The sequence below is a fragment of the Lolium perenne genome, chromosome 2 (genome assembly GCF_019359855.2).
Source record: "Lolium perenne isolate Kyuss_39 chromosome 2, Kyuss_2.0, whole genome shotgun sequence".
In the NCBI taxonomy this organism is placed as follows: domain Eukaryota; kingdom Viridiplantae; phylum Streptophyta; class Magnoliopsida; order Poales; family Poaceae; genus Lolium; species Lolium perenne.
In genome coordinates, this window is record NC_067245.2 from 5,698,403 (window position 1) to 5,714,055 (window position 15,653).

The following is a 15,653-nucleotide window of genomic DNA, read 5'->3' on the forward strand; positions in this document are numbered from 1 at the left end:
GAGGATGATCGTTCGGCACCTCTCCGCGTGCAAGACCATGGGGTCAGCAAGCGACATTCACAGGGTTGGCGAGAAGGTCAAGGCGGCTCGCGCGGTGATCACTATGAGCACAGCCAAGGACTTGGAGAAGCTCAACTCCACAATGCTATGGGAGGTATTCGGGAAGCTGCTGTTGGAGGGCATCTTCTAGTGCACTGGCTCCGAGGTCATCCGCAGCGAGGACGGCACGACCACCATCATGGACACGCCGCATGCCTACCGAGACGGCCATCCTCGAGTTCAGCCTGGGGGTGGAGCTGCCACGAAGGAACAACTCTGTCATCGTCAAATGAAATCCTTGATTATTACAGGGAGGTTGGCTTTCCAAAAAAAAATCCTTGATTATGACGGTCTGATTGGTATTGTATTGGGCTGATTATTTCCTTGATTGTGACTATATTGCACTCTCATTTAATACTAAGATTGATACCGCTAATTGATGATAGTATAATTGTGATGAAATTATATCAGACGAAGTGGAAACCGTCAATTTAGATTGGATGGACATGATGCTTTCAATGACGACACCATCAAACGCGTGTGATGACAAACAACCAACTCCAATATAATAGTATAGATTAGTGTAGTCAATACATACCGATACAACCCATCACACTTGGTAGACTTAGCAGCGGCGTTAGCCGGTTGCAGCTCCGGCACCGGCATATTGGAGCAACCCTCTGCTGGCCTTGAAGCGGCGGCGGTGGCCGCATGTAGCAGCCCCTAAATTGATGCAGCAGGGACCAAAGTGGCTTAAAAGTGCTTTTATCTTTTTATCGTAAAAAAGTGCTTTATCTTTACCGACACTCTAATCTAATCTAATCTAAGTACCGTTGTAGTTTTAGCAGAAGAAAATGAACGGCTCTCCGGTGCGGATGAGGCCGTCCTCTCCGGTGCGGCCATTCCCTTCGCCCGTCGCCGGTGATCGTACCACGCCGGCGAGGCCGTCTGCTAGGACGGCACGGCGCCTGTTTGGCACACCGTCGAGCACATCGTGCCATGCGCACCCTCCAGAGCGACATCATGTGCGGGATGGGGAGGAGTTGCTCACCATGGGATTGAGGACACCTGGCCCGATCCCCGCCATTGATGGAGCTCCTTCCAATGGCAAGCGGGTCCCAGCACGAGATGAGGATGAGGTAATTGAGGAATACTTTGGACAGTTGTGGATTGTCCCCTCTCCTCAACAGCGGGGGGCTAGGGTTCTAGCCAAACGCCGCCACACCGCTCCCGTCTGGATCCGCCGCGATCTGCTAGCCTCCCGTCGATTTACCGCCGCGGAGTGCTTTCCGGCAAGCTGTGCCGATCTGAGACTACATACACCTACAGAAATCAGCTTCTCGTCAGACATCTGGGGTGTGTCCAAGGGCAGGGCGACGTACGCAGAGATCGCCAGAAGGTTTCCGATGCAGGGGAGAGGAGGAGCGAGGATGCCGGGAGGAGGTGGCGGCGGGCCAGGGAGGGGTGGTGTCCCACCTCGCTCAGGTGGTGGTGCTCCACTCCGTCCGCCGGGTGGGGGTGCTCCATCTCGGCCACAGGGAGGCGGCGCCTACAATCGCGGGGGGATGATGGGGAGGCCCAATGGCGCCCAGAACCAGGTGCGTCGACAGGGAGCGGGTGGTTCCCAGGCTCCACCACCACCACCACCACCCCTGCCCCGTGCTACACAGGTACTGAATACTGCTGCTCCAATCCAGCCGATGGAAGAGAGGTATAGGAATGTAGTCTGCTACAATTGCGGTGAGCCGGGACACTATGTTGGCAACTGTATCAAGGAGAAGGTCTGCTTTATGTGTGGAATTCCTGGACATCATATGAATAATTGCGGTTTGTGGGGCAAGCCAATTCCAATGGCGGATTATGTCGGGAGTGCGAACAGTGGTCTCGGTTTTTTCCATGTTAATGTGGTGGAGAGCAGTGCCTTACAATGGCTAAACCTGAAAAATTGTGGGATAATTCAAGTCACTCATGGCAAGATTTCGCTGCAAGAGTTGGAGGTGAAGATGTGTGAGGCATGGGATGCAAAATGGCCATGGCAGGTGCGGCAGCTAGAGGAGAAGAAATTTCTGGTTAGATTCCCACCACACAGGAAGATCAGTGATCTGGTGGATATTCCATCCATCAATCTTAAGGAAGGAAATGATATGGAGCGAGTGACAGTCAAAATCATAGGATGGGAAGGCGATATACCAGACGTTGGGGAACTGAAAACTTGTTGGGTCCAGATAAGAGGGATTCCTCCTAAATGGGTTTCCTGGGAGGTGATTGCTCAAATTGCGAAGACCTTGGGGCTGCTCCTGGATGTTGACTGGGGAACAATTTTCAAGTCCTTCTATGAAGTTGTGAGAGTGCAGTTAGCCGTGAAAGACATACACAAGATCCCAGAAGAAAGGATATATGTAATGAAGAAAAAATTCTACTGGGTTATCTTTGAGGTGGAGAAGGTAGCTGGAGATGGAGGAAATGATAGTAACAATGATGACAATGACCCTGATGGTGAGGACCCTGGTTGTGAAGATGGACAAGAAGGTTTTGATGAGTTAGAGGATATGAATGAAGGAGGTGGAGATGATTCACACACTCAGACTCCAGGAGTGCAATTTGGGTCGATTGGCAAAAATGACAAGAGACATGGGGCCAAAAGTTGTCCAGTGATAATTAATGTACCTGACTCAAATAGTTTCCAACCGCTGGTGGACTTTGGCCTAGTGGATGATGACGAGATGGTAGAGGCTGGGAATATGGATGGGGTAACAGCTGGAATGAATGAGGTAAAGATCACTGAAGCTGCAAACAAGGAAGAAGCTCTAGAAATGATGCCAATGATAACAAGACAAGTGGATGAGGCAAGAGACATGGATTCAATGAACCAAGACGAAGCTGAGGTTGCTGAGAAGAAAAACAATGAGCCTATGACATGCTGGGATGAAAACCATCCAACCCCTATGGAAGCGAAGTTGTTGATGGCCAAGAAAACGAAGAGAGATAAGTGGGGACCTGTACTGCCTGTGAGACAAAGTGAGAGAATCAGTAGAGATGGCAAATCGATGTTGGAGAGGGCTACCTCTCGACTGGAGATCAAGAACCTGGAGAAACCAGCTGGTAAAACTTCAAAACTTCTTAAGCATTCTTTTGCTAGTATACCTGCTTCTACTTTAGTAGAAAAGGCAAAAATGATTAATGTTTCTTTGGGGGAGAGTGATAATTGCATTAGCAGTAATGTAGATAGAATGAAAATGCTAGAGGAAAAAAGGATGGAAATGCTTAGAGATGAACAACCAGATATCTTTTTACCAACTGACATTGATTATACGTTAGAGGATGCCATGGATGATAATTTAAAAGAAAAAGATAAATACATTGATAATGCGGATGATAGTATGGCAGATGATGAAAAATTTGACTTCCCTGAATCTTCTTATAGATTTAGGAAGCGAGGTAGGAAAAATAATTATAAAAAGAGTTATGATGATGATGTTTAATGCGGAAATATGGAATGTAAGAGGCCTAAACGCTGATGGTAAGATTACTGCGGTTAATGATGCGTTGAAAAAATCATGTCCTGATATCATTGCCTTGTCGGAGACAAAGAAAGAGGACTTTAGTCCGGGCTGTCTTAAATCTTTGGCCAATTTCCACGATTTTGAGTGGAATTGGCTTCCAGCAATTGGTACGGCTGGGGGTATTTTGGTGGGTGTTAACCTAGGGAAGTTTGAGATTTTTTCCTGGTACAAAAAGAAATATTGCGTGATGGTTTCGCTGAAAAATAAAACAGACAAATTTATTTGGAACTTTGCTGCGGTGTATGGGACGGCGTATGAGGAGCATAAACAGGAGTTCTTAGATGAACTATCATCTCTGACCCTAAACAATAGCCTGCCCATTGTTTTTGGAGGTAATTTTAACCTGGTAAGGAAATCTGAAGATAAAAATAATGGAGCCATAAATTTTAAATGGACTAACAAATTCAATGACTGGATTAATGCAGCGGGATTAATGGAACTGCAAACCTCTAATAGGAGGTTTACATGGTCAAACAATCAGGCTGTGCCTATTATGGCTAGCTTAGATAGAATTCTGGTTTCAACTTGTTGGGAGGCGAATTTTCCTGCGACTTCAGTAGTGGCTTTAGCCAGGCCTGGAAGTGACCACACTCCTTTGCTGTTGAGTGTTGGGGATAAAGTGTTTAGTAATAGACCTTTTAGATTTGAAAAATGGTGGCTGGAAATCGATGGCTTTACTGATATGGTTAGTAAATCTTGGAATCAGCCTTGTCCGGGTACCAAAGCCATTGATGTGTGGCAATATAAACAGAGAAGATTAAGGAAACATCTTAGAGGGTGGAGTATAAATATTAATGCTGAACAAAAAAAGAATAAACAATCCTTAATCGCGGAATATGATTGCTTGGATATAATGTCTGAAACTCAGAATCTTTCTGAAGAAGAACATAGTAGAATGAAGCACATTAGTGCTGAGTTAAATAAAATATGTTATATGGAGGAGATTAGTGCAAGACAAAGGGCTAGAGAGAAAGATATCCTGGAAGGTGATAGAAATACATCTTATTTCCATGCAGTTGCCAACCAAAGAAGAAGGAAGAATAAAATTGCAGCGTTGCAAGGTGAGGATGGGGTTGAGGTGGTTTCAAACAAGGATATGATAAAAATTGCAGTTGACTTTTACAAAAACCTTTTTGGTAAAGAAGATAAGATGGACATTACATTAGATGATTCCTTTTGGGATCCTAATGATTTGGTTACAGAGGAAGAAAATAGGTTGCTGGATCAACCTTTCTCTGAAGAGGAAATCAAGGATGCTATCTTTGGCTCTTATGCCGAAGGAGCTCCGGGGCCGGACGGTTTTCCTTTTTTGTTTTATCAAAAATTTTGGGAGCTGGTTAAAGGGGACCTGATCAATCTCTTTAGAGATTTTGAGAAAAATGAGGCGGATCTATTTAGGATTAACTTTGCCATGCTTACCTTGATTCCAAAAGAAGCAGATGCTACCTCTTTAAAAAAATATAGGCCCATTGCACTGACTAACTGTAGTTTCAAAGCTTTCTCCAAAGCCTGTACTAACAGGCTAGGGGAGATAGCAAATCGTCTTATCTCACCTAATCAAACGGCTTTTATTAAAGGGCGGTATATTCTGGAAAGCGTGGTTACGGCGCATGAAATTATTCACGACGTACATAGCAAAAAAGAACAAGGCATAGTGCTAAAACTCGACTACGAGAAAGCTTACGATAGAGTTGACTGGACCTTTTTGGATCTGATGTTACAACAAAGGGGCTTTAGCCCCAAATGGTGCGATAAGATTAGATTCCTGGTCCAAGGAGGGTCGGTGGGAGTCCGCATTAACGATTGTGAAAGTGATTACTTCCTGACGGGTAAAGGGCTCAGACAGGGTGATCCCTTGTCGCCGCTACTGTTTAACTTTGTGGCTGACGTGTTTACACGGATGTTAGTTAAAGCTGCTCAGCAAAATTTGATTTCTGGTTTGTTACAAAGGTTTAGAGATGGAGGGGTGTTCAGTCTGCAGTACGCGGATGATACCCTTCTTTTCATGAAAAATGATGTGAGCCAAGCGCAGAACTTAAAATGGTTACTTTCTATCTTTGAACACTTGTCTGGGATGCGAATTAATTTTAATAAGAGTGACCTGGTACCTATTAATGTACCAGTAGAGGAAGTGAATGTGTTAGCCCAAGTTTTTGGGTGCAAAGTTAGCGAGTTCCCTTTGAAATATCTGGGTGTGCCGCTACACTTTAGTAAACTTCGTAAGCAAGATCTGCAGCCCCTAATTGATAGTATTATTAAACGTATTGCCGGATGGAGAGGGAGACTTTTGAATCATGCTAGTAGGCTGGTGCTAATCAGGTCGTGTTTAGCAAGTATACCTATCTATCTTCTATCGGTTTTGAAGTTTCCGAAATGGGCGGTAACAACGATTAACTCACAGATGGCCCATTGCTTGTGGGATAACTATGAAGGACACCATAAGTATCACCTAGCGCATTGGGATCTGGTTAGTATGAAACAAGAGTTTGGAGGGATGGGTATTGCAAATATTAGGGACCTGAATATTTCCTTACTTTCTTCTTGGGTGAAAAGGTTTAATTTAGATGACCATAAGCTTTGGAAAGAGATTATCCAGTACAAGTATAAAACGCAGCAGCCGAACTTGCTTGCCTGTAAAGACATGAATGCATCTCCTTTTTGGAAGGGGGTTATGTGGGCGTTCGCAGCTGCGAAGTTTGGATACCAGTGGATGGTTGGTAATGGTCAAAACATTAAGTTTTGGGAGGACCAGTGGTTTGGGGGCACTAGCCTAGCTATACACTTCTGGGAGCTTTACATTATATGTAATGAACAAACGAAAACCATTAAAGAAATTTGGGATGGGAATGATCTCAGATTATCTTTCAGAAGATGTTTTGATGACAAGTTATTGATGCAATGGGGAGAACTAAAAAGCGATAGTCCAGCAGCTGCAGCTGACAGATGAACCAGACCAAATGGTGTGGAAACTAAGTTCTACAGGAGTTTACTCCTCGCAGTCCTTGTATGCTGTAGTGAATTTCAGAGGAATAAAACAAGTCTTTGTTCCCGCTGTTTGGAAACTAAATATACCCCCTAGGGTCCAGGTTTTCTTATGGCTAGTTTCTCATAACAAAATCCTTACTAGAGATAATTTGCCAAAAAGACAGGCTATTCAGGATACCAGATGCCTTTTTTGTAGTGAACCAGAGAGCATGTGCCATCGTTTCTTTGAATGTGACGTGGCTAGAGAGGTTTGGTCTTGTATTTCTGGTTTGGTTAACAGAGATATGGGAGGAAATTACGAACAGGTGGCTAGACTTTGGATTAGTAATGAGAGTAATGGTGCTTTGAATGTTATTTCTGCTGCTGTCATTTGGAATTTGTGGAAGATGAGAAATGAACTACATTTTGGAAAGCTAACATGGACTGGTTTGCAGGTAATCTGGAAGAGAATTGCCAGGCTTCTCAGGAAATGGACGCCGTTGTGCAAGGAAAATTGGCGGCCAACCATTGGGAGCTGGTGCGAGAAGCTGGAGAAGAAGGCTTTGGAAATGCCTCGGATCGGCTGGCGTTAAAGAAGAGGAAGCTTATGATGAAGATGACTGGGCCGGGAACGCCGGAGGCACGTGGAGACATCAGAGTGAAGCTGTGCGAATGATAAGAAACTGACGGAGGCTGACGGAGGCTTGATAAGAAACTGTTGTTTTGTTAGCTTTCGTTTCTTTCCTGTTGAAATGTCAAATGCCTGGACGTGTTTTTGGGTTTTGCTTGATGTGAAATGGTAGGAAGGTATCCTCTTGGGAGGTGTGAGAGGATCTAGTTTTGGATGCACAAACTCAGATATGGAAGAACCCTGACATCTGTAAGTTTCGTTTCAGATGAAATGGAACTGGGCATGTATGCCTGTTATCTAAAAAAGTACCGTTGTAGTGCTCACAAAGTGGTGCCGGCCGCTTCACGCCCATGCATGCATGTCCCACCCTGGGTTCACGGCTTCACGCACGCACGGAACGAACCATGCATGTTTGCAACAGTGCAAGGCTTACTCTGAGTCGACATGCGCGCGACCGTGCGCCACCGACCCACCGTCGCTTTCTGTCTCTTCCGCTGCGTTTCTTCCCCGGCCCAGACGTCAGATGCAAAAGGGCTAGGGTGGTGTTTCACCAAACGTACGGATCAATTCCACCGACTTTGCTGCCATCACCTTCGCCAAAACGACGATGGCCAGACCAAGCGGCCGAACATTTGGCATGATTTGCCGTTGTTTCGCACGCGCGGAAAATCGAACGCCGGTTCCCACCTTTCCGTGTTTTTTTAAATAGAGCGGTCTAGCCTCTGCATCAATTGATGCATACCGTTCTTTATTAATGACCTCCCGTGTGTATGTAATGGATGTTATTGTCAACAAAAACGGCCATGCTGGTTTTCTGCTCACGTACACATTGACACTGCTGAGAATCCTCCGGAGGATAAACTCCTTCCAGCCTCCTGCTTCCCTGATTGACACGTGTCCACTTTCAGCCAAAATCCTGACGATGCTTCGTCGCAGCAAAAAATATCCCGCTTTTGCTTCATTGAAGCACAAAAACGATTCGCCTAAAAAATTCCAGTCTCTTGTTTCCCTGATCGACACGTGTCCACTTTCAGCCAAAATCCTGACGATGCTTCGTCGCAGCAAAAGATATCCCGCTTTTGCTTCATTGAAGCACAAAACGATTCGCCTAAAAAAAGAAAAAGACACGAGGAGCTCGCTGGAGACTTCGCCGGAGACCTCGCCGGAGACATTGAAGCACAAATAATGTAGTAAAGAAGCAGAGCCACGGAACATTTACAACACCGCCGTTGAACATTTGCAGCACCTCCCCCTACCACGCCGAGAAACGAAATTGTCTTGCTGCAATGCAGACCAAATTTCATAGTAATGAAGCTAAAAAAGTGTAGTAATGCAGCCCAAAATAAAACTTAGGAAGCACGGTCACAAAAAAAAATGCAGCTGTCCAACAAATGAAGTAATGCAGCCCAAATTTAACAGTAATGAAGCTAAAATACATAGTAATGCAGCCAAAAAATAAACTAAGGAAGCACAGTCATGGCTCCGGCGAGACGCTCATAGCAAAATTGGGATTGCAGCACCGTCGATGCCCTTTGCAGCTCCGCCGCTGCGGTTGCAGCAGCGCCGCCGCCGGTTGCAGCTCCGGCCACAGGTGACTGCAGCAGGGGCAGCGTCGCACGGGATGGAGGCGGCGGAAGGAGTCGGCGCCGCGCGAGATGGTGGCCTTCTGGCTGCTGCTGCTGTTGTGGGGGAAGGAGGCGGCGGCGCGCTCCCTCGAGGCCGGCAGCCTGAAGCAAACCATGGATGGCAGCGCCACCGTATGCCGGGCACAGGGTGACGCGGTGGATGGCGGCGGCGCCCCCTGTACAGGGAGGCGGGTTGGAGGTCGGCAGCGGCGGTCCCCGGGCAAATGGCAGCGCGGTGGAAGTCGGGGCGGCCTCCCCGGCGGCGGTGCTCGTCTTGTCGCAGCGAGCAGTCGCAACACCGAAGGTGCGCCGCCAGGTAAGGCGCGCGGCGGCGGCGCCCGGCACGGCGCTCCGGCGGCCCAACAATAGGCGCGGTGCGCGACGCGCGGGATGGAGGCAGCGGCCGGCGTGCTCCATCGAGGTCGGCCGTCGTGGGGAAAGGAGGCGGCGGCGCGCGTGATGGAGGCGGCGGCCTTCGTGGAGGACGGAGCCGGTCGTGCGCGGGATGGTGGCCTGAGGCCGTCGCGAAGAAGGAGGCGGCGGCGCGCTCCGTCGGGGCCGACTGTCGCCAGGAAAGGAGGCGGCGACGCGCTCCGTCGAGAGCCAGCCGTCGTGGACAAAGGAGGCAGAGGAGCGCTCCGTAGAGGCCGGCCGTCACGGGGAAAGGAGGTAGCGGGGCGCTCCGTCGATGCGGGGGCAGCGGGGCAGAGAAGTTGAGAACCGAGGAGGAAGATGAGATGGGAGGAGAAGATAAGATACGGTGGGATGAGAGGTGGTGGGACCCTCAAACAGTCTTCTCCCGATCGGGACACGCGGCGCGCACAGAAGCCGGAGGCTGCCAGAGACGGAACCTCCGAAGGAAATAAAGCATTTTCCTTTTCCAAAAATATCCAATCCTTCTTTCCCTTTCATGTTATACAAAACAACTAATTCCGCTCCAACAACCCACATCTTTCTCTACGAAAAAACTTGGGAACAAATATATAGTACCACCTCCGTCCACAAAATGATCTTTTAACTTTGCCAAAATATGCAAGTTATGACATCCTTTTTGTTGATGGACTCAATCTCTCGGATATACTTATAGAGGTACTGTTTTTTTTTTTGACTTTTGAAGAAAAGATTGTGCCGATTTAAGTATCACCGGTGGATTCAACTATGTTTGCACCATTAGTTAGTTCATCTGTTATTGATCTTTGTGACATAATATTATAATCATAAATAAATATTTTAATATAAATCTGTTGACACTAAGAAAAAAATATCTGGGTAGCTCACCAAAAGGATTACAGAGCCAGAAAGGCAGTGTGAGCAAGTGATGCATCGCCGACTGGATTTTCAAAACTCTGAACTGATTCTTGACTAGCCCGAGCTGTCTACAAGCATACACTGTCACTCAGATGCATGCATTGTTCTGATCAGTTCCTTCTTACTTTTCCTCTTCTCATTTTCGCATTAGACTGACTGATCTTCACTTGTGATTAAATTAAGCACCGATCCTAGTGCTCTAATTCGTTTTGCTATTGATGCACTAAACGTGTACTCCTATACTAATTGTGTAAGTTCATTGACTTGCATGACTTGGGAATATTGACAGCTACAAAAGAACAAGATCAACAGACAATTGTCAAAACTTGTGTGGCAAAAATGTCAAACCATCCCAAAAACTAGGATTCAAAATTCAGTCGACACGATATGATGACTTGAATTTGGTAGTGCTACTCGAGTATCGACCTCCAATAGCAGTATTAACGGAACCACTGACAAAACACGAAGAAGAAGAAGAAGAAGAAGAAGAAGAAGAAGAAGAAGAAGAAGAAGAAGAAGAAGAAGAAGAAGAAGATTATTCTGTCAAAAATTGTCTGACAAAAATGCCAAACCAACCCAAAAACTATGATGGTTTATTTGGGACGGTGCAGAGCATGTGGAAACTCTAACGGTTTATTTGGGATCGATCAAGTTTGAAGTAGAGATACATTTTGGAAGAGATTCAGAGCCTGAAGTGGTCGAGTGGAGAGGTGCCATGCAGACCCTTGACCCTGTAGTGCTGCCTGATGAGCTCCTCCATGGTCGTGCTCCGGTACCGCGCGCCGTCGCCGTCGGGGACGATCGGCGCCAGCACCCTCGTCGACGAGGCCGCGCCGGGCGTCCGGAAGAAGCATGCCACCGAGACCCGAGGCCCGACGGTGTTGGCCACCACGCGGTGCTCCACGCTCTTGAACCTGTCGTTGGACATGAGCTGCAGGAAGTCGCCCACGTTGACCACCAGCGCGCCCGCCGCTGGCGGCACGTCCGCCCACGCCGACTGCTTCCGGTCTTCGTCATCCTCCACGAGCACCTGGAGGCCGCCGATGGCGTCCTGCAGGAGCACGGTGAAGAAGGTGGTGTCGGAGTGGCTGATGGTGCCCAGGGTGAGGTGCGGCTCCGGGCAGGCAGGGTAGTAGTGCCCGGCGACGCTCACCCCCTCCAGGCACCCCTGCTCCTCCTCCATGTACCCGCGGCGGAGGCCCAGCGCCTCCGAGAACAGCTCCAGCAGCGTGCGGCCTAGGCGCTGCTGCACCAGCCCCGCGTACTCCGGTGCGACGCCCCTGCACGCCGCGGGGAGCTCCTGTGGCTCCGCCGGCATCTCCATGAAGAGGGTGTCGCGCCATTGCGCCGCCGGCGAGGTGAACAGGTCGACGTTGCTCTGGTACCTCACGCGCCGGCCACGGTCCCGAGTGTAGTACGGCGCCTTCGCCTCCACGGGCTGGTCATTGAAGCTCTTCACCGCGGCCAGCATCGCCGACATGGCCTCCTCCGGCACCCCGTGGTTCACCACCTGGAAGAAGCCCACCGTCTCCGCGGCCGCCTTCACCTGCGCGACCAGAGCGGGTCGTCGGGAGCTCATGGAGGACAGGTCGATGACCGGGACGGTGAAGTGGCGGTGGCGGTGGTCGGGTTGGTGGTGGAAGATGGATGGGACGGCGGTGACGCCGGCGTCGACGAGACCTTTGACGCCGGCCTTGGTGCCGTCGAACGCCTTGAGGGCGAGGAGCCGATGCTCGGCGGCCATGGATTACCAACTGTGTTCAGTGATCCGCGCTGCGCCCTTTATTTCCATTTTTATTTTCTGTTATTATTATGTGGCTTGGATCGGCGACTCGACCAACGAACCACAAGTGAAGTCGTGGCACTTTATTAGACGTGCAGTAGCATCTCCTGCCGGCCATATATCACCGGCCACTAACGGTGTGTGTAAGAATATAAGAGCATCTCCAGCCATCTCCTTCGGAAGATCCTTAGGATCCCTTTTTTTCATCCGGATGAACGAAACCGGCTCAGTCGCGCCCCTGGAAACTCGTTTTCGTCCGGATTTAGGTTTTCATCCGTCTGGTGAGCCCAGGTCATCCCCCCCCCCCCCCCCCCCTCCCGAGATCTCGGGGAGTCCAGACGAAACAAAAGCGCGGGAAACGTCGAGAAAACTTCCTGCGCGGATGGTGGCCCCGACTTGTCGGCGACAAAGGCCAATCGTCTTCCGCGCGCTTCAAAAGCCTGCTGCCGGTCAGTCTTCGCCAGACGTGTAGCTTCCACGCGGCGAGTTAATGCCGTCGCCTCGTACTCACGCGCGGCTCCCTCTATTTATCGCGGAACCTACCGCGTGTGGCTGCATTCAGCACCGCCATCTCCCTCCTCTCACCAGCCCTATCTTCTCTCCCCAATCCGCCTCCAGCGAGCAATGGCGGGCCACGGTGAAGGCGCGGCGAACAACGGCTTCGGCCGGCGTTCTCTACACCAGTGGGAGGCGGACTCCTACACATGGCGGGATACCCGGCGCCGCCGGACTTCCGCGTGCCCAGATGATGGTGCCTGAGCGCGGAGGCATCCCGATCCCAGTGCTTCCGGTGGGAGGCGACGAGCTCGACGTTGTGCGGGTCACCCTCAGCGAGGAGCAGCGCTGTCAACACCCGGATTTTTAAGTCCAGATGCCTATTATGCCATACATCGCAATCCCAGGAATATTATTTTTGCGAGACATAATAGATTGATATCACAGAACATCATTCATTACAACTCATAATGGTCTTACATCAAAGGATCACATGATCTAGTCTTAATACAACAATTAATCTAAGGATCAATTACAAAACACACACAGCGGAAGAAACGTAGTAGCGGTCCATCTGTTCCACAGGCAACGCTTGACGTCAGGAGTAGTCCTAGTTATCATAGACGTCCTGCTGTCCATCCTCCTAGTACTGGTTCTCCTCTTCATAGTCTGGCCATTTAAATAGCCAGGGATAAAACCATGAGTACTTTAAAGTACTCGCAAACTAATACTAGTGTAAGCACTATCAACTATAGTAAGAAGGTTCTAAGCTCTAGGTTCATTTGCATAAAGCCAGTTTTATTTCATAAGCACTTAGTAATAAAAGTCTCTTTATTTTCCTAACTAACTCAAGTGGGAACATTAGTGTCATTCCCACAACTCTGTTGTGATTCAAGTCAAATTCACCTTTCAAGTTCAAGTCATAAGTCACCAGTCACATGTAACATTTTTGAAAAGTTCTGATGACGGAACAGTATGGCCTTTCCAACTGTCCATGACCGCGGACGCGGCTATTCGAATAGTTTTCCACTCTGCAGAGGTCGCACACTTTTGCCATAACAGTTGCAATAATCCGTCAGGGGTAACTGGCCCTGATTTATCACACTCAGTGTGCGGACTACCAACCATAACCTTTCACTTTCATACCCTAGTATAGGCACCTCTCCCTATGAGCTTGGCCTCCCAGCCATAGCAAACCGCCATCCTAGGAACTGCACAGGGCTTGGGTAGGACATTCACCTCATTTCACGTCACTTCACTTTCAACGGAGGCAGCCTCGGCATAACCCCTATGACGCTTGTTCAGAGGGAACCCATACTAAAATACATAAGTTTCCAGTTAAGCCCTACCCAGATTCAGGTATTGTGGGGTACTTAAAAATTGGAATGGTATCGCATCCGAACCCAACCATCAGTTTTTGTAAAGTTCACCATGTCATTCACAAGTCATATTCACCTTCAAAATCTTTCAATAGAATAACTCATCATTCCAAGATTTTCAAAGTCATTTGATTTCACATGTTCCTATCTAGAGTAGTCAATTTTAGTTTTAGCACTAGCAACTAGTCATGAGGGGTGCTACCTAACTTGTAACTCTCTAGGCTAAATTTGATGCTCTTGTGGTACTCTATATTTAGACCAAAGTTAACTATAAAAGTAAGCTTTGATAAACAAAGTAAAAGCTTGCAAGGATAAAAACTTGGAATTGGATCATTAAACATAAAGGAATGGTGTAATGGTGCCTTGCTCTAGTAGAGCTTTGCATTAGGGTAGCTTGCAAGAGTATAGCTTGCCTTGATTGGTACAGTGATTAAAGTTTTATTCTTCTTCCTCGTAGAAGACCTCCTCCTCTTCGAAGCCTTTGGTACTAGCGTCTATAAACGGATACGAGGATACAATCACCAAGCAATACTTAAGTACCAGACTTAACACACAAATGGTTCACACAAGCTAATTTAGCATCACATCATTCTTAACATGGTGGTTGACTTTGTTTTCTTTGTAAGAAAATTAATTTCCTCTCATTGAAATATTTCTTAGGGTTTCTATTTATTTTCTTTGAGAAATAATTTCCTCTCATTGAATCTTGTTAAGATTCAATCTCCTCCAATAATAAAGTATGAACTCATGTTGACCAAGGTCAACACTTCATATTTATCATTTGGGAAAAATGATTTAAATGAGGTATTACACCTCATGCAATTTAAACACTACTATGGAACAATTTAATATCATCAAGTAATTAAATAGGAGGTTCTTTATACCAAAGTTATTTCCTCATATTAAATTACTTGAGACAATGATTTAAATGAGAGGAAACCTCTCATACTAATTCATTAATTAATTGAGGTCATTTAAATGGACTAGATATGGCCACATAGCCATTATTTTGCTCTAGCCCATGATCATGTAAACAATTATGCTATGTTTTTACATATTCATGTAGAGTATGTGAAATGTGAATTATGAGAGTTGGAATCAACTCAAAATCATTTATGGTTGATTTTTAATAATTGTTTGAATTTGAAAAAGGTACTGACTTGTTCTTTTTTCTACACTAATTCTACGACAGATCTAGGGTTGAGACCAGTGTAGTTGGTTAGAGATTTTCACAAGCTTTCCAACAATATCAAATTCATAAAATTTGGCTCAGTATATTTTGTGCTATCTAATTTTGAAGAGGGCACCAGTATTGAATTCAAACTTAAACGAAATAAATCAAATTTGAATCGTGGGCTCGCGCGGGAAAACTAGTTGGGCCAGGGGAGAAAAAAAACAGGCCGGCCCACTGCGCGTCTCGCACGAGCAGGCCACCTGACAGTGGGCTCCCACTGGTCAGTGAGTCATAAACGCCGAAGCGGTATGGATCAAAGAGGGACGCATGATTAGAAACCAATCCAACGGTGCACATGCATCGTCATCTTCGGCGAGAGGGGGTACTGGCCGCGGCGAGGGTAGGGGGTCGGCTGCTCACCTGAGCTCTGGCGAGGGTCGGCGACGAAGCAGGGCGATGTTGCGGACGATGGGGAAGCTAACGGTGGTCACAGTGGCTCCAGGGGTGGACGGAATCGTCGTTGTCGTCTCCGGCAAAATTCCGGCGGCTGGGTGGGCAATGTGGAGTGGCGAGGGGTCGAGGAGCTTCTGTGAGGAGTGAGGAGGGCGATGGTGTGAAGAAACAGCAAGGGGGAGGCCCTCTTTTATAGCGGGCGAGAGGGTGCTTCGAGGTAGGCTCGGGTCGTCCATGTC

The 15,653-nt window shown here is 47.8% G+C and overlaps 2 protein-coding genes across 2 annotated transcripts; one reads left to right on the forward strand and one right to left on the reverse strand.

The window, feature by feature from the left end:
- Nucleotides 1-1,221: 1,221 nt before the first annotated feature.
- On the forward strand, nucleotides 1,222-7,497 carry LOC127331001 (uncharacterized). Its single transcript, XM_051357092.2, has 2 exons — nucleotides 1,222-3,141; nucleotides 7,022-7,497. The coding sequence occupies exons 1-2, from the start codon at nucleotides 1,446-1,448 to the stop codon at nucleotides 7,240-7,242; spliced, it is 1,917 nt and encodes a 638-aa protein (XP_051213052.2). The 5' UTR covers nucleotides 1,222-1,445; the 3' UTR covers nucleotides 7,243-7,497.
- Nucleotides 7,498-10,745: 3,248 nt separating this feature from the next.
- LOC127331002 (1-aminocyclopropane-1-carboxylate oxidase homolog 1) lies at nucleotides 10,746-11,939 on the reverse strand. The gene has a single exon (XM_051357093.2). It carries the CDS (start codon nucleotides 11,872-11,874, stop codon nucleotides 10,813-10,815), a length of 1,062 nt encoding a protein of 353 aa, XP_051213053.1. The 5' UTR covers nucleotides 11,875-11,939; the 3' UTR covers nucleotides 10,746-10,812.
- Nucleotides 11,940-15,653: the final 3,714 nt, after the last annotated feature.

Bases quoted from the DNA above. Each gene is read 5' to 3' on its own strand.
- LOC127331002 (XM_051357093.2), bottom strand. From the start codon at position 11,874: ATGGCCGCCGAGCATCGGCTCCTCGCCCTCAAGGCGTTCGACGGCACC.
- LOC127331001 (XM_051357092.2), top strand. From the start codon at position 1,446: ATGCAGGGGAGAGGAGGAGCGAGGATGCCGGGAGGAGGTGGCGGCGGG. The intron at 3,142-7,021 runs GTAAAACTTCAA...ACTGGTTTGCAG, and splicing joins GAACCTGGAGAAACCAGCTG to GTAATCTGGAAGAGAATTGC.